The sequence below is a fragment of the Sinocyclocheilus rhinocerous genome, unplaced genomic scaffold (genome assembly GCF_001515625.1).
Source record: "Sinocyclocheilus rhinocerous isolate Xijiao unplaced genomic scaffold, SAMN03320098_v1.1 scaffold955, whole genome shotgun sequence".
Taxonomy (NCBI): Eukaryota; Metazoa; Chordata; class Actinopteri; order Cypriniformes; family Cyprinidae; genus Sinocyclocheilus; species Sinocyclocheilus rhinocerous.
The window spans coordinates 780,742-796,706 of NW_015646369.1; the positions used below are offsets into that span (position 1 = coordinate 780,742).

General features: G+C 37.0%; 1 protein-coding gene across 1 annotated transcript in view; it reads right to left on the bottom strand.

Moving 5' to 3' along the window:
* LOC107707656 (collagen alpha-1(XII) chain-like) overlaps positions 1-15,965 on the bottom strand; it is an 80,572-nt gene that overhangs the window by 8,242 nt on the left and 56,365 nt on the right. The window contains exons 46-58 of the mRNA XM_016511736.1: positions 14,376-14,540; positions 14,243-14,281; positions 13,988-14,126; positions 12,446-12,588; positions 12,037-12,146; positions 4,440-4,598; positions 4,082-4,159; positions 3,244-3,330; positions 2,755-2,808; positions 2,467-2,562; positions 1,508-1,561; positions 940-993; positions 660-713 (exon numbers count right to left, since the gene is read on the bottom strand). Of these exons, the coding sequence (XP_016367222.1) occupies positions 660-713; positions 940-993; positions 1,508-1,561; positions 2,467-2,562; positions 2,755-2,808; positions 3,244-3,330; positions 4,082-4,159; positions 4,440-4,598; positions 12,037-12,146; positions 12,446-12,588; positions 13,988-14,126; positions 14,243-14,281; positions 14,376-14,540 (1,232 nt within the window). The remainder of the gene's footprint in view (positions 1-659; positions 714-939; positions 994-1,507; positions 1,562-2,466; positions 2,563-2,754; positions 2,809-3,243; positions 3,331-4,081; positions 4,160-4,439; positions 4,599-12,036; positions 12,147-12,445; positions 12,589-13,987; positions 14,127-14,242; positions 14,282-14,375; positions 14,541-15,965) is intronic.

Consider the following 15,965-nt stretch of genomic DNA (forward strand, 5'->3'; position numbering starts at 1 on the left):
ATATATATATATATATATATAATAAATTATTAAACATTTTAGTAATTGTGTGGATTTTGTCATTTTCATTATTTTTTATATGGCTTGTATAGTAGTTTTTTAGTTTTACGTTTAGTTATTTTACAACATCAAGCTAAACTAAATGAAAACAAGGAATATTTCCTTTGGAACTAGCTTTTTATGTCAACATTTACTTGAAGTAACCTTTTTTTAATGGTTTAATTTTTAGTTTTAGTTAACTATAATTTGCCTGATAAACAGTACATGTCCTATTAGACATGATAAAAACCACATGCACATTTAAATTCCTACTGGGTAATAACTTAGAATATCAATTGCAGTGGCTCCAGGTGATGCTGTCATAGTTTAATTACACAAATTAGTACTGAACAATATTAACTAAGTACATTCACTTACTATACGGTTAATGTTTGGGTTTGTTTGCTTGTATGCATGCATAATTTACTGTTATTAATATATATATACATTAAAATGCTTTAATATGTAATCCAATGTAATTCATATTTGTAAAAGAAAAAGAAATGTGGACAGTATTATGGAATAACAGGAAATGTGATGCATGTGCTGTACTGCCGATACTTTAGCTGCCATGACAGTCTCACACTCATCAGATACTCAAAAGCTTCCACATTACATACCATTGGTCCCGATGGACCTCTTGGTCCAGACGGGCCTTCATTTCCTGGTGGACCCTGAACAAAAACATATGCCATCATGAACTGTACAAGATGCACAACTAGTAGCATTAGCAAAGATTCGTTCAATATGGAGAACGTTTAAAGACGCCCTTGAGATGGGCCCAACACAACCCACTGAATTGGTTCAACAAGACAGAAGAGACAAGTCAGATAACAAAGCTAAAACTGAAAACATGCACTTTTAAACCAGTTCAAGGTGCACTTAAGAAACATATCTTACCCTAGCTCCAGAAGGTCCAACAGGGCCGAGCGGACCTGGAGCGCCAATCGAGCCCTTGGAAGAAGAAACGATTCTTAATGTCATCCGTTGTTTCAAAATACGGGTTTTTGTATCAAACAACCATTTAGCTGTTCGTGGATTAAACATGAGCACTTTCAAATATAGTCAGGATATGACTAAACTCAACCTTTCCATGGAAGAGAAGGAATGTTGTACTAACCCATATGAATACATGTTCAAATAAACTTCTTGCAAAGTAAAAGTGCCTTCATCCTGTACAGCGGTAAGTACAGACATTTGTGTTTCTGTCTGTGTATTTCTTTTGGAAGTCAAAAATAAAATGACGTTATGATGAAGGTGTTAGCAATCATTCTGCTGTAAAGCTGCGTGCTTTAAGAGGACGCGAGTTGTGTTTGCCGATTGTTTTTTAAGCATGAATGTAATCATAAAACCATTTATCTGATAGACACATTAAATCTTCTAAATCCCACACTGCAGAAACCTTCCAGAATCCATTACAACGTAATTTAAAAGTACTTAAAAACAGCTCAAACAAAAAAGCACTTACCCGCTGTCCAGGTAAACCTGGGTCACCGGAGTCTCCCTTAGGTCCAGGCCGCCCCTGAAAACGGAAGAAATGAAGCAAGCTTTCACACTCATTCCTCTGTTACATGACAGCTGTATGTGCATGAGGGGTGAGGGGGCGACTGAGCGCTGGCTCCGTTAAATAAATGGGTCTGAAGCTTTTAGTCATAAATTACACCCGCACTATACAGTACTGTAGCCAGACAGGTCCAGGAGTTTAATGTCCCAAGAAAGTGAAATAGAAGACACTTTCCATGAATAGAGTAGAAACTGGTGTCCCACAACTTGTTAACAAGCAAATATTAGAGAAATATAAAATAACATAAAAATAGAACGTACATGTAACATAGCTAGTATTAAAAACATTAAATCCCTCCCCCATCCCCTTTAAATGTGTTAATTTGGCATTCAAATCAGTTCATAAAATACTGGCATATTTGGAGAAAACTGTGCATTTTTACATTTTCAAAAATCATATAATATTTATTATGACCACCTAAGATGGAATAAAAATTTTTTTTTAAAGTTAAGCATTTCCTGATTTTCAAAATATTGTTATTTTAGCATTGTTTACTAATATTTGCTTGAATTAGCTTTTATTTTAATATTTGTATTTTTCATTTTAGCTTAAATTTTACTCGTTTTGGTTTGCGTCTGTGATATATGGTTTTCATTTTTGTCATTTTAGTACTTAAACATTTTTTATCCGTTCTAATTTTCATTTCTAATTTTCAATCACATTTTAAAATGGTAAGTTTAACCTAATATTTATATTTTATTTTATTTCAGCTTAATTTCAGTTAACTAAAACCATTTTTAATGGTTCAAATTTATTTCCCTATTTCGGGCTTAAGAAAGGCCTCAATAATGACTAATTACATTCTGTAAGGGCCGATACAAATTTGACAAATGGCAATGGACAGAGTTTTGTGCTTTACTTACTGGTTCACCAGGAAGAGACAGTCCATTAGGGCCCTGTGGGCCTGGTGGTCCCATTTGTCCTGGCAGACCCTGCTCCCCACGTGGGCCCATTGAACCCTGCAATTGCAATGAACGGGTTTAAGTCCTGTTAAATTATTCAGCTTCAGCACTCTAGAAAGAAGCGCTGAGAGAAAAGGTTTCTCGATGGTATCGATGAAGGAACCTGTTCAACATCTACTTCTCTGTCTGACCATTTGGCATTCATCAGCAGGTCATTTATAAACTAGAGATGGAGGAAGATGAGCTTACCGTGGGGCCAGACTCTCCCCTCTCACCTCGTGGGCCTTTTGTGCCAGGGCTGCCCTGGAAACACAAAGAACAAAGAAAAGAATTTCAGAGGATTCATTATTTTATAAGACAAACTGTCAAATGGCTCTAAAGAGATTGGTGTTTCCAAGTTCACACGTCCCCGACAGTCTTCACTTCTGCTTTCTGACCTTTAAGCGCATTCTCCCTAAATCCACGAGTAAGTCACTAGTCATTAGCTCACGCTGTGCTGTTAACCATCGCTAATCCCAGATGTTCAATCCATGCATAATGGTGTGGAGAGAAGAGCCCCCATAAACATATTCCTGTGCTTAATGTAAAGAGCAGGACTGAAATGACAGCACTGGGGAAAATATCCCACCGTCCCTGAACTCTGGACCTTTTCGCCCTCGTCATGAGAAGTGAGATTTGCAGCGGTAGCACGATGACTTCAGAGACAGAGGAAATGTCATGGGACTCTAATGATCTTACCGGAGGGCCCGCGGGGCCTGGAGGACCAATGCTGTCCTGAGCACATGTGCAGGAGTGAGGAAGAGCGGGACATTTGGCTTCATCTCTCTACAGAAATGGAGATATAAATCAAACCTTCTGAAAATGTTAAAGACTAAACAGATTTATTAAAGGGAAAGAACTGCAATAATAAAGACAGCTCGCATGATGAAGTCATTTTGATGGTTAAACCTGTTAACTGGTAAAAGGTAAGCTGCTTTACTGTAATACTGTAGCTTTAATACGACATTTTATTCAATTTTATAGTAAAACAACGTTAAATGTACAGTTTTTGGAAGTGAAAAAGAACAAGGGAAAACAAGGCTCACATTTGATGGTTTTCATGTAGGGTTTCATGTTTCATCTTTTGTTGTTAAATGAATTTGTCATGTGTGTTACCATTATGGTATTATGTATTTGTCAGATTTTTGCAGTGTCAAGTAAATTGAAGTAAAGATAAAAACTAAATGCTGCACTGGCCACAGTGGTGTACATCTACCTGCCCTTTAGCTACTCTCTATGGCCAAAAGTATGTGCACACTCCCTTCTAATGAACGGGTTTGGCTAAGCCCTTTAATTCCTGTGCAGACAAATGCTAAAGGTAAACAAAAGTCCACAACTGGGAATTGCTCAAAAGCTTGACAGCTGTATTTAGGGGCTGGAGAGTGTCCCTTCTCTGATTACAAGCATCTTTTGAAGTCTGCAAAACTCAATGACTTTTTCTCAGCACGGGTTTCACTGAAAGCCTTCAGCGTACTGACCAAACAGTAGACAAAAACCCACCCCGTAAGATAACAATCCATACACAACCCCCGCTTACCATTGCTGGAATATCACAACATTTGTCTCGACTTGTCCAGCCCAAACTGCAGACAATATCAAACATCTGGAGCTGGAACTGAGGGAGAGAAAAATGGGAACACAAACGGATGTTACAGATGGCTTGCATTGAGCGCCGGGACTCGAAAATATAAAAACCTGCCCACATGCACCCAACGGTGTTTTGAAGAGCAATACAGACAGAATCGAATCCGTTCAGGCATGAATGGGTGGGAGGACATGCACTTGATCGAGTATGAGGGGACAAAGGGAACGGCAGGGTAGATTCCTTGGATTAATCATTTAGTGCATGTTCAGATCTTTTGGTGTATTGAAGGGAATGAGCAGTCTGTACTTACTGTGGCTGACTGCTTCCTTGAACCGCCAGACTTTGCCATTTTTCCAAGGACTTCATAGCCATCTGTGGATATGTTGTTGGCCTCTTTGATCTCTTTCTCAGCCACCTCTTGGCAGTCAATGTTGAGTTTGACATTTTTCGGTGAAATAGAAATGTGAAGCTGCGAAAATAAAAAGGCATTAGAGCGAATCCCTCTGCGGTGCAATCCAAGCATCAGTTAAATTATTACTCAGTACTCTGGACATCTTGCCTTGCTTCATAAATCTTCATGAAAGGGATTCACGAAACTGCCCGATTGACAAAAATACGCAAAAACCATCCTTTATGAAACCTTTCCCATGATCCCTGAGAAAGTTAACCCTACGGCCTGTAAACTATGTTTAGAGTTACGCTCTCAATTCTTCCAATAACAGTTGCTGGCTAACTATAATGAGTTTAATTAGTTCATTATGTAAAGACATGCCAGTCGCCGAACACAAATACGAATCTTCATGTCAGCAGATAATATTAACTGGTTTACCATCTGTAATTCACCATGAGACTCTACATGCGGATGTGACCACCGAAATGCTTTTTCCATCCTTTTTTTGAGGGAATACAACGTTTTCTTTATGTAGCGTCACCACATGTTGCTATTATGTCATTCTGCGGCTGACCGTCTAATGCGCTCGTTCCCCCGACTTGAGCAGTTGCTTTTTTCAGTCAACAAGTCTGACCAGCTCATACATCTGATATTCATACTTTGTAGATCAGCACTCCAAAGGCAAGGTCATATTTCTTGCCACAATACCGTCAACATCTTTGGCAAACGGCATTTGGCTTCCCACAAGGAGAAAGGGTCTGAAGTTCTGGCTTTAGATGGAAAGCTTTAGAAGCTTATCCAAACAGTGTGTTCAAATGCTAGTGGGAAGCTGAGAATGCGTCAACATCTTTGGCAACCGGCATTTGGCTTCCCACAAGGAGAAGGGGTCTGAAGTTCTGGCTTTAGATGGAAAGCTTTAGAAGCTTATCCAAACAGTGTGTTCAAATGCTCGTGGGAAGCTGAGAATGCAATAGTTATCAATTCAGAAAGTGTATGCAGAGAGGGTAAAGCGTCATAACAGACAGGGCCATAGAACAATGCTTTTGACTTGTTCGGTTGTATGGTGTACTGTGCATTCACACTTTCTCGAATCCTTCCATTCTGGCTACTGTGGGTGTGTAAATATATGCCCACCATGTGGTTTCGTTTTGCTCTGCTCTAGTCTTCCCCTCTGTCCTGTCAGACTTTCATTATATTCCCATTCTGGCTACTGTAGGTGTGTGAATATGCCCACCATGTGGTTTCGTTTTGCTCTGCTCTAGTCTTCCCCTCTGTCCTGTCAGACTTTCATTATATTTATCAGCCTCCATTTTATAGTTGTATGTTTGACTGGCCATCTTCCCCCACCATTCCCTCAACTGTATGAATTCAGTAAGAAAATTTAAATTTTAGACAGGAAGTGGTTTTAAAATACAATTTTAAATTGGCAGCTAACTGAAATGTATGTAAAATGCTGCAAAATGCAAAGTTGTATGAAACAAATGACTATTCTTTACAGTGTGCTGTTGCTCAGTGGGGGAAAAAATCCAAGATGACAGACATTGAATATATCATTTATAAATATAATACATTTAATATTAAAAGTAGCTGGTATTTATAAAATATATTATTTTTAAAGTATTTTTCAAATCTAGCCAGTATTTGTGTGTGCTATGCAATTTACTAATGATTATTTTGGTAAAAATATCGAGTATCGGGTAATCAGTCAATTATTCTGACGATTAATCGAGTAATCAGAGAATTTTTGTGGCAATAAAAATAGACCTAAGTGAACAAAAGATTTTAAAATGACTTATAATTAGTGCTGTCAAAATTAGCGTGTTAACACAGGCAATTCGTTTTTCTAGTTTTACGATGTTAAAAATATGTAACGCAGGGGCGCAGCTAGCATTGGCCAGCCCACTCACAACTGCTGCTTCTGTCTCTTATGCGGAACGTCTTTATGACCACATCAGACAGGAGACTTTTCAGATGCACACTTCAACTGCGCCTCAGCACCAGGCGCTAGTCAAACGAGCATGGAAATGGTACAGGTGACGAGGGAGCTTCAGTAGATCCACAGTGAACTGTGGTCAGATGAGATGTTGACAGGCCATATGTCGGTAAAAACAAATTTTCCTGTCCTGTCAGCCATTATATTGTGCTCAAAGCATGTGCTATTCAATTGCATGCACAAATATGGCTGCGTGCGCTGTAGCCTGTATAATTTCATATTAAAGCGCGAATGAAACTACAAGTATGCGTGTGAGATCCGCGTCATATTCAGCAGCGGCAGTTCTTAAAGTTATAGCAGCCAAATAACCTAATAACCCTGCTGCTGTGATGTGTTAATCAAAGAACAAAAGAAAAAAGGGGAAATCAATAACTTTTGTAGCTTTAAGGATTAATTTATATTTAATTTAGAATTTAGTGTTTGATAACTTTATTCAATTTCTGCATATTTCTTACTTGCTGAAGGGCACATGTAGCTAAATATGACATTTATTATAATGGATTTATAAGAAGATTTTTTAAAGTTCACTTAAATTAGAAGTTGTTATTTTTTTAAAGTCTAATAAATGTTAAAATTGATAGCTCTCAATCATACTGTAATGTTGAATGGCTATAGTCAATGGTTAAATATTAGGGAAAAAATAACTATTTCATAGAGACATCAGTAGTATTGGTATCAGTGATCCTGGCCTTCAGTCATAAAAAAAGATGCCATTAAACAAATGAATGTAGAAACAACATAAAGAGAGTATATATTTTATACTCTCTTTATGTTGTTTCTAAATTAATTTGAAGATGTGAAATTAATTTCATTTGAATGTGAAATTATTGCAATATAAAAAGTATATTTAAAAACTTTAATGTAGGGTGGAATTAATTTCAGAAAAAATGTGCGATTAATTCGTTTTTTTTTAATCAATGGACAGCACTACTTAAAATACATATGCAATAGCAATGAGGCGATAATAATTGGTTCAAATAAAATATAAAAAGTAAGTAATCATATGGTTTATTGAACAAAACAGTTAAAATACATAGTGTATTAAAACAATATAATCATAATTTATGTACATTATGTATTATATCCAATGCCTGCAGAGGGCGCTAACAGCCTGACGATGTTTTTTACACATTACTTTACACTTCCTAATCCTTGTTTAATATTGACCAAACAACATTAATTCAAATGTCCACTTAATCTTTTATATTTGGTCACTGCATTATGATAGAAATTCTACAGCCACTGTTATTTATTAAACAAGAACATGTGGACATCAAAACATGCAAACTCAGAGCGAGCGTTTAAACTTTTAATTTGAAGTCATGATGAACAGTTAGCATATTTAGAAAGACAATGTATTCTTCTAAATTATTTACCTTATAAAGGTATAATGGTGCAGATTGCATTCCCAGATGAATAAGCAACTCAGACTCACAGCATAAAGATGGTGTTCGAGACGTCCGCGCATGTAAATGATAACAGTTTGTCTGGAGCAGCATTTACTGTGAACGAAGCCGCTCTGAGATGCACGTCCGTAAACTACTCACATATAAATAAAGCGAATATTGAACCTGCAGCACATATATTTATTTAATTGAATCACAGCTTTTGTGAATTCACAATAGCAATATGCTTTATTATGATTTTTTAATGGTTTTAATATTTCGTGCAGCCTTAGAAAACGTTCTAATAATAATTTCTAAAATAAAATAAGAACCGTGGATACTTGTCTGTGGAGTGTGCCACTTCCGGTAATCATTCTAGTTAATCAACATGTGCAAAATGTAATCAATGATTTTTTTTTTTAATCGAGTACTTGAATTTAATTGAGGAATTGTGACAGTTTCATGCTTACCAGAGTATCACGTTTTTAGTTTGGCAACTTGGCCTTACTATCGCACGTGAGGATGCTTGTTAGCCCCTACTAGCCGGGACGCCTTCTTTATGTTTACAGACGTCATGTAATGATGCAAAGACGAATGGTTGTATTTCCCACAAAAAATACAAGTACCACTCAAATTAGAAAACATTATTACAAGCTTACTGTTGTGAACTGGGCTAAGGTAAGGAGATCATTTTGAACACTGGTTGGTTATGTACTTGCCCAAAAATAGATTTTGGATCATTTTTAATAAAAAAAAAAAAAAAAACAGTTACAGACTGCAGCTTTAAATTAAGAATTAATTAATTAATTAAGTTTTAAAGACCTTCATTCATCTTCGGAACACAAATTAAGATGTTTTTGATGAATTCCGAGAGCTCTCTGACCCTCCCATAGACAGCAAGGATACTACCACGATCAAGGTCCAGAAACATAGCAAGGACATCGTTAAAATAATCCATGTGACATCAGTGGTTCAACTGTAATTTTACGAAGCTACGAAAATACTTTTTATGCGCAAAGAAAACAGAAATAACGACTTTATTCAACAATTCTTCTCCTCCGCGTCACCTTGGCGCCATTTTGGAGAGTATCCACTGAACGTAAACAACGTATGCTGTTCTGTGTCAGCAGCGCCACGCGGAAACGTTGTCTACGTTGTTTATGCTTTGATCTGAACGCACTTTCCGTGTGGTGCTGCACACGTTGTTTACGTTCAGTGGATACGCTCCAAAATGGCACTGGGGTGACGCGGAGGAGAAGAATTGTTGAATAAAGTCATTATTTCTGTTTTCTTTGCGCATAAAAAGTATTCTCGTAGCTTCGTAAAATTATGGTTGAACCACTGATGTCACATGGATTATTTTAATGATGTCCTTGCTACGTTTCTGGACCTTGATCGTGGTAGAATTCTTGCTGTCTATGGGAGGGTCAGAGAACTCTCGGAATTCATCAAAAATATCTTAATTTGTGTTCCGAAGATAAACACGAGGTCTTACGGGTTTAGAATGACATGAGGGTGAGTAATTAATGACAGAATTTTCATTTTTGGGTGAACTATCCCTTAAACACTAAAAAGCAATTATGAGTCTCACACAAGCTTCATGTGAACAGTGCTTCCAAACCATTCACATGACATGACCTTTAAATCTAACTCGGAAAGCTTTTATTCATGGATTGATTTTAGCTACTAAATTCATAATCTCTGGGATTTTATAAAAGAAAGGAAATGACATGAAGAAAGGGCCAGTGTTCTGTATTGCGCGGCTGACCACAGAATCCATTTAATAGCTGTTTTCTTTTCCCTATGCTCTCTAAGCACTTCTTGTTAAGCATTAAACTGGCACAGTGTACACACTTTTGTCGACACTCATGTCTTAATTCAGATAATAATGGCTTGTAGGTTGTTATTAACTATTTTAAAAAATGATCAACTACAAATCCATCAGGCCATGTGTGTTCATCTGAATTGGCAGTGGATTCTGTGCAGATTCTGGTCAATAACATTCAAGCTGAACAAGGTATCAAATACGCTTCACTTTCTTTAAGAAATATTATTTTTGTTGACTTTCCAGTGATCCTGACAGATTTCATTAGTTTCACTCAATGAAATTTCCCATGCAAAACTCTCCACATTGATGCAAGGCTGTTGCTAATGTGGTTGCTAAAGTGTTGCTTACTGACCCAAATCAATAGAGTCCTCTCCCAAGTCTCTATGACATTCTGGTCTCATGTTCCGCCAAGTCTGTGGGAGTTTTTGTTCATTTTAATGATTGCACGATAAGTCCACTTACTTAGAAAGAGATAAACCACATAATTTGAAGTATCATTCAAGTCTGTAGTACAAATGGTGAGGTAAGCAGTGCGATTGAATATTTATGGTTAGAGTTGGTTCAAATCCCTAACCCAAAGTATGAGCAACTGTAATAGTGATGCTTGCCTTTAGTAAGGACAAACAAACCTGAGAAGGAAGAAAGAGAAAAGTCGTTCACTTTAAACAACTTTCTAACTCTCCAAAGCATGATAGGTTTGTTTAACCTAAAAGGTTTCCTTTTCATGTAACCAGTCTGTAATCTTGTAACCAAGGTGGTCAGCTAATCACCACCTTAGCTCAGAATTGTTGTTCTGTGTTCACGTCTCCAGCAATGCCAGTGGTTACTGAACATACAGTAGGCAACAGTGGCAAACCAATGCTTTTTTAATGAAGCTTGGACCAAAAATCGGCCCGCAGTCACAATCCAGACTATATGACATCACTTTGTGATTAAAGCCACTGTAATGATGTCAATGGGTGAATCTCATGAAAACAATCAAAAGAAATTCAAAATGTTTTTTGTTTGTTATTAATACCAATGATTCCAATTATAATATAATATAGTAACAATAATTTTTTACATTAAAATACAAATAGAATTTTGTACCAAAAATACTACAATGATTTTACATGCTTTAAATAATACATCATTTTTAGTATTACAGTAATGAAAATTGGGTGGAAATAGGCTTTGTTTTCTTTAAGCATTAAAATTATTTTCTGAGATTCACCCCAATTGCTCAAACTGTGCTTTCAAATTTCCCACACAGACTGGGAAAATCTTTCATGTGTGGTTGTAAAATTAGCACATCTTGAAATCTGATTTGCCAGCATGCACTTACTAGACCAAAACTGCCAAATCCCAGCAAGCATAAATTACAGTCTCCTTGTTGTCTGGCGTTTTGTATGTACATTAGCAATTAAACTATGCCAGCGGTCACCTGGGACAAACATGACAAAATGATGACATGTTTAGCTTTAAACAGACTCTGCGTGTGCGCTGGGCTTAGAAAAACCTCTGAGAAAGCAAAACCCTTTATAAGAAAAATAACATCATTAACGTCCTCTTTTACAGCATGTTCAATAGTAATGATTGATGTTTCCAGCTCTCATGAACCACATCACCATGAGCACAAACTCTTGCACAAACCTGCAGCTAGAATGATGGCTGGTGGGTGTTTAGGCGAAAGCTCTGCGTGCACCATATGGGCCGTTAAACATCTCAATTTAAAGCCAAAAGCAAACTCAACAGTGGCAAATCTTTCATTGAGCTCCAAGAAGTAAAACCGTGTCTTCGGTTGGAAATGCATTTTGAATTTATCAGCCAAGAGTTATAACACAAGCCATCTCTTCCAAAATCGTTATGCTGTACCCAGCAAACTTTAGTACTTTGCAGGGACTAATATTCATCTAAAGAAATCCAATCCCTTTCTCAATACGTTGAATCTGGCAGTATTTCCAAAAGGATGCTCCAAGTTCAAATCCATCAGCCGATTTATAATCAAAAGACATCTGGTTAAGATTGCAATACAGACTGACATCTAAAGGAACCGGTTCAGGACTTCAAGCTATTTTTGCAGTTTTATGAATTTAACGCGTCATTCACTCTTAAAGGTTCTTTATTGGCATTGATGGTTCCGTTAAGAACTTTTAACATCCATGGAATCTTTTCATTGGACAAAAGGATGTTTATAGTGGAAAAAAGGTTCTTTACATTTCAAAATGTTCTTTTAAAAACTGTTCACTGAAAGGTTCTTCTATGGCATCACTGCTGAAACACTGTTTTGGAACGCCCAAGTAGTCAACCAAAGTAAGAAAATCATTCTACCTTGTGGAAACTGCCGTGGAAAACTTTCTTCACTTGGTCATTATCAAAGGAGACTTTCTGAATTTCACCTCTGGAGTCCTTATTGTAGAATGAGATGATTCTACTGGAGGCTGAGAACAAAACACACACTTACAGATGGCTCTGTGTTGACCGCCCGGGCAAAAATGACCAAAACAAAAACCCAACAACAACAACAATACAAAGGATTTCCATTCAAATTTGAGCTTGATGCTCTAAAAGGGCTGATTGTGCATTTCGGAATAATTACTGCTATAAATCACTCCAAGCTTGAAATCTGGAACCCATTTAGAGGGTTTCTGTTTCTAAATAAGCTTTAGCAGACACCACAAGGTTTACTGCACACACACACAAACACACACGACACATGGAAGATGAGAATGGTCCTTACGGTCAATGGTGAGCCCGACCTCAGGGTTGTTGTTCTTATCTGATATCTGCCATATATCAAACGCATCCTTGCCGGTGTCGGAGAGGAGACGGAAGAGGAGAATCAGAGTGTATGCGGGAGGAAGACCATCTGGATGGATTTCCCTTCAAAGAATAACACAGCTTATTTATCAATGCAAAGAACTTCATCATTAATGTTCATAAAATCATGTCATAATGCAAAATATGACCCGCACATGATGGGTTTCGTGGGAATGTTGCATGTGTCTGATGACAAGAGAATAATTAAAAGCTTCAAACAGATTCATTTGTTGTGCAGTGAAACCAGACATAAATCAAAAAGTGCCGAACAGATTCATGAAGCGTCCTCGGGGAAAAAAAAGCAACAGACTTGCAGCCCTGAGTAATGGCAACATATTGAAGTATTTTCCCTCCTCTAGTGCTCAAAATGTTTCCATTTGAACAGCTGCTTGCCCACGCACAAATACAAATCATTATAGTTCAATTAATCAAGCATGCTTTGGCCAGAGACCTTCAGACCAGATATTTAGTCGGCTCAGTTTGAGGTACGCTTCTTGATCTAAAAGTGTATAGGCAATCACTACAACATATTTGAGAAAAGCAACATTTTAATGTAATAATTAGTCATTCAGTAATGATTTGCACTACTTTTGTGCAAATAACACTGCAAATGAGTAATACAGGTATAGTTATACACCATAATGTAATCAATGAATTAATAATGCATAAATTAACTCTCTGCAGTGTTGTTTTAGTATTATTATTTATTACTATTATAATTTAAGACTATTTTGAACATAATTGAATTTAACATTTTAATTTTAGTTGAATGTTTTATTTAATGTTTTGTTGTGTGCTTTTTTCATTTTTTTAAAATTTTTTATTACTATTTAGGCTTAATTTATTTTCAGTTTTAGTTAACATTTTTATTTATTTCCAGTTAGAAATGTTAGTGCTGGACTTTTTTTAAAATCTAATATTTAGATTTGATCATATTTGAACTTTATTTCAATTGATAAAATCATTTTAATAGTTTTAGTTAATGATAATAACCCCGACTTTCTAATGCTGTTGTTCACAACAATGCACAGATCTTTAATGAAAAGAAAAAGAGGTTTAATATACTGTTGCAACAACTATAAATAGCAAAAAGCTATTTTTATGAGATGAATTTCTACCACCAAAGCAACAGCTGGCATTGGTTTTTGCTTTGACTTCCCTTTTGCACTTCAGTCAGGCCAAATAAAACTCTTTAAAATATATAATTTTCTTCTCAACAGTATTCCCCTTTTTGAAAAGGTCAATCATGAGAAGGTTTTTATGAGTTCACACTGGAAACTTCTGCAATATCTGACACCCCATTCACAAAAGCTGCTACAGCAGACAAAAAGAAATGCTCCTTAAAGAGTCTTCAGGCGCTCTGAAGACAGTTAGAATAATTGTGATCGCTTGCCTGCCATTACAGACTGTAGGGGAGCAGCTCAGAAAACATGCAAAACACATGCACTGCACTTCAACCTACTTTGTGGGCTGGGAAATGAATGCATCCTTATGGAGTCTGTATGCAATGTAACTGTTGAAGGAGCCAGACTCCATGGAGACGCCGTTCATGCCAGCAAACGTCTTGTCAGTGATGTTAAAGGCTTCCAGCATCCTGAAGCCTGTAAGTTTTCACCAAAACATCAATCAAGAGATGCATAACAGTGTGTAATGACAGAGGAAAATAAGACTATGATGATAGAAAGTCTTCGGGTATGGACTTCAGTCAAGCTCTGACCTGGGGATGTGAATCCGTCGAGGTAAATCAAAGGACAAGCTGTAAAAGAATACAGGAAAGAGTTTGACTCTTGTCTTTCATGTTAGCGAGAAAGCGAACAATGCAATGCAGACTACAAAGAATGACGTCCTACTGGATGTTGCCGTTTCACAGATGAATGTAATGAGGTTGTCTTGGATCTTAGTAAATGCATCAAAGTCATCAACGATGAAGACATGTCTCTCGCTGGGCTTGCTTCCAATGTTCCTCAGTTCAGCGGTGTCTACGTCTGCGACACCCACCACAAACACACTGTAGCCTGTGGAAAAAACAACACTGAGGCTTTAGGGAGCATGTCGAGGGACTTGTCTAAAGTAATTTGAGATACATCGCCTGTCAAAACCTGTCGAGAACTCATCCAGGTCGTATTTCACCCAAAAATGAGGCCTATTTCCATGACCACTGAGATGTGCAATGTGTCATAATTAATGCTTATTTTTAATGCAAAAAAGAATGATTCTTTTATAATACAGTCATTGACATAGTTTCAACAGAATAGCCATTGAAAAACCACAAAACATAATCATGGTCCAAAAAGGTTTTATTTTCTTTATGCTAAAAAGTAATTAAAATGTCTTAAGTTCAGATTGACCGAATTTAAGGCCATGCAAAGTCTTAAATATTTTAAATGGTATAAAAGTTATTTTTTAAAAAGTCTTACATTTTCCGAAAGGAAAATAGGAATCGCAATACAGTCTAATAAGATTATTAAACTTCAAAAGACAATAGGCGCGTTTCCATTACCCTTCAAATTGCACAAATTGAAAATACGCCTAATGGAAATGCGTCAATTTCGCAAAAACGCCCATATATCGCAAAAAAGTTTTTACGCTCGCATGACGTGGTTTTTCAGGCAATGCGAAAAAGGAATAATTCGCAAAACTGCAATGAAAACGTTTTTTTTTCCGCATTTACAGGTCACATGGCATATGTAAAAAGTCATATGATCATTCTTCAATGTACTATAACCTCCAAGAAACACAGTGAATTATCAGGACACAACGACAAACCTTGAGAACCCAAACTGTTTCAGGTGACCTTTTAAATATTGTTTTTGAAAATGAATGTGACTGACCCGGTACTCTGGGTCAGAGAAGCGTTCCTGCACTCTGAGGTCGAGTTGATGGAAAACCTGGCAGATAAGCAGGGGGCAGTAGGAGGCCGACTGCAGGATGGAGGTAAGAAGCTCAGACAGGTACGACTGCAGGAGGCTGGAGCTCTGCTGAATAATATCAGACTCAGTCTGCTGACGGTGCAAACCTGCACACCTACAATACCAAAAGACCCAGGAAAAATTCTGAGAAACTGACCTTTACAAATCATTAAAAAGCTCAATGGAGGTAGGAGTCGTATTTTTATAATATATATATTTTTTTGTCTTACCCTGCCTCTTTCAGTTCTAGTTTACTTGGGTCCAGTTCTACATATTTCTTTTCTTCAAAGATTCGGTTTATTATCGGGCCCAGAAGCCTGTGCAGATATTGCATCCCAGCCACCTGCCGTGAGAGAATGAAGACAAAGGTGCCTTTGTGTAATATTGCATATAATCACATTATGAAAACTGCTGGAATAAAATATAATAAAACAGCAGGAGGATTAAGCTGGAATAGATCTGCAACACAGCAAAACTGATGCTTAATTTAACATGAAATCCAAATTAACATATTTACTGATTCATGTTTGT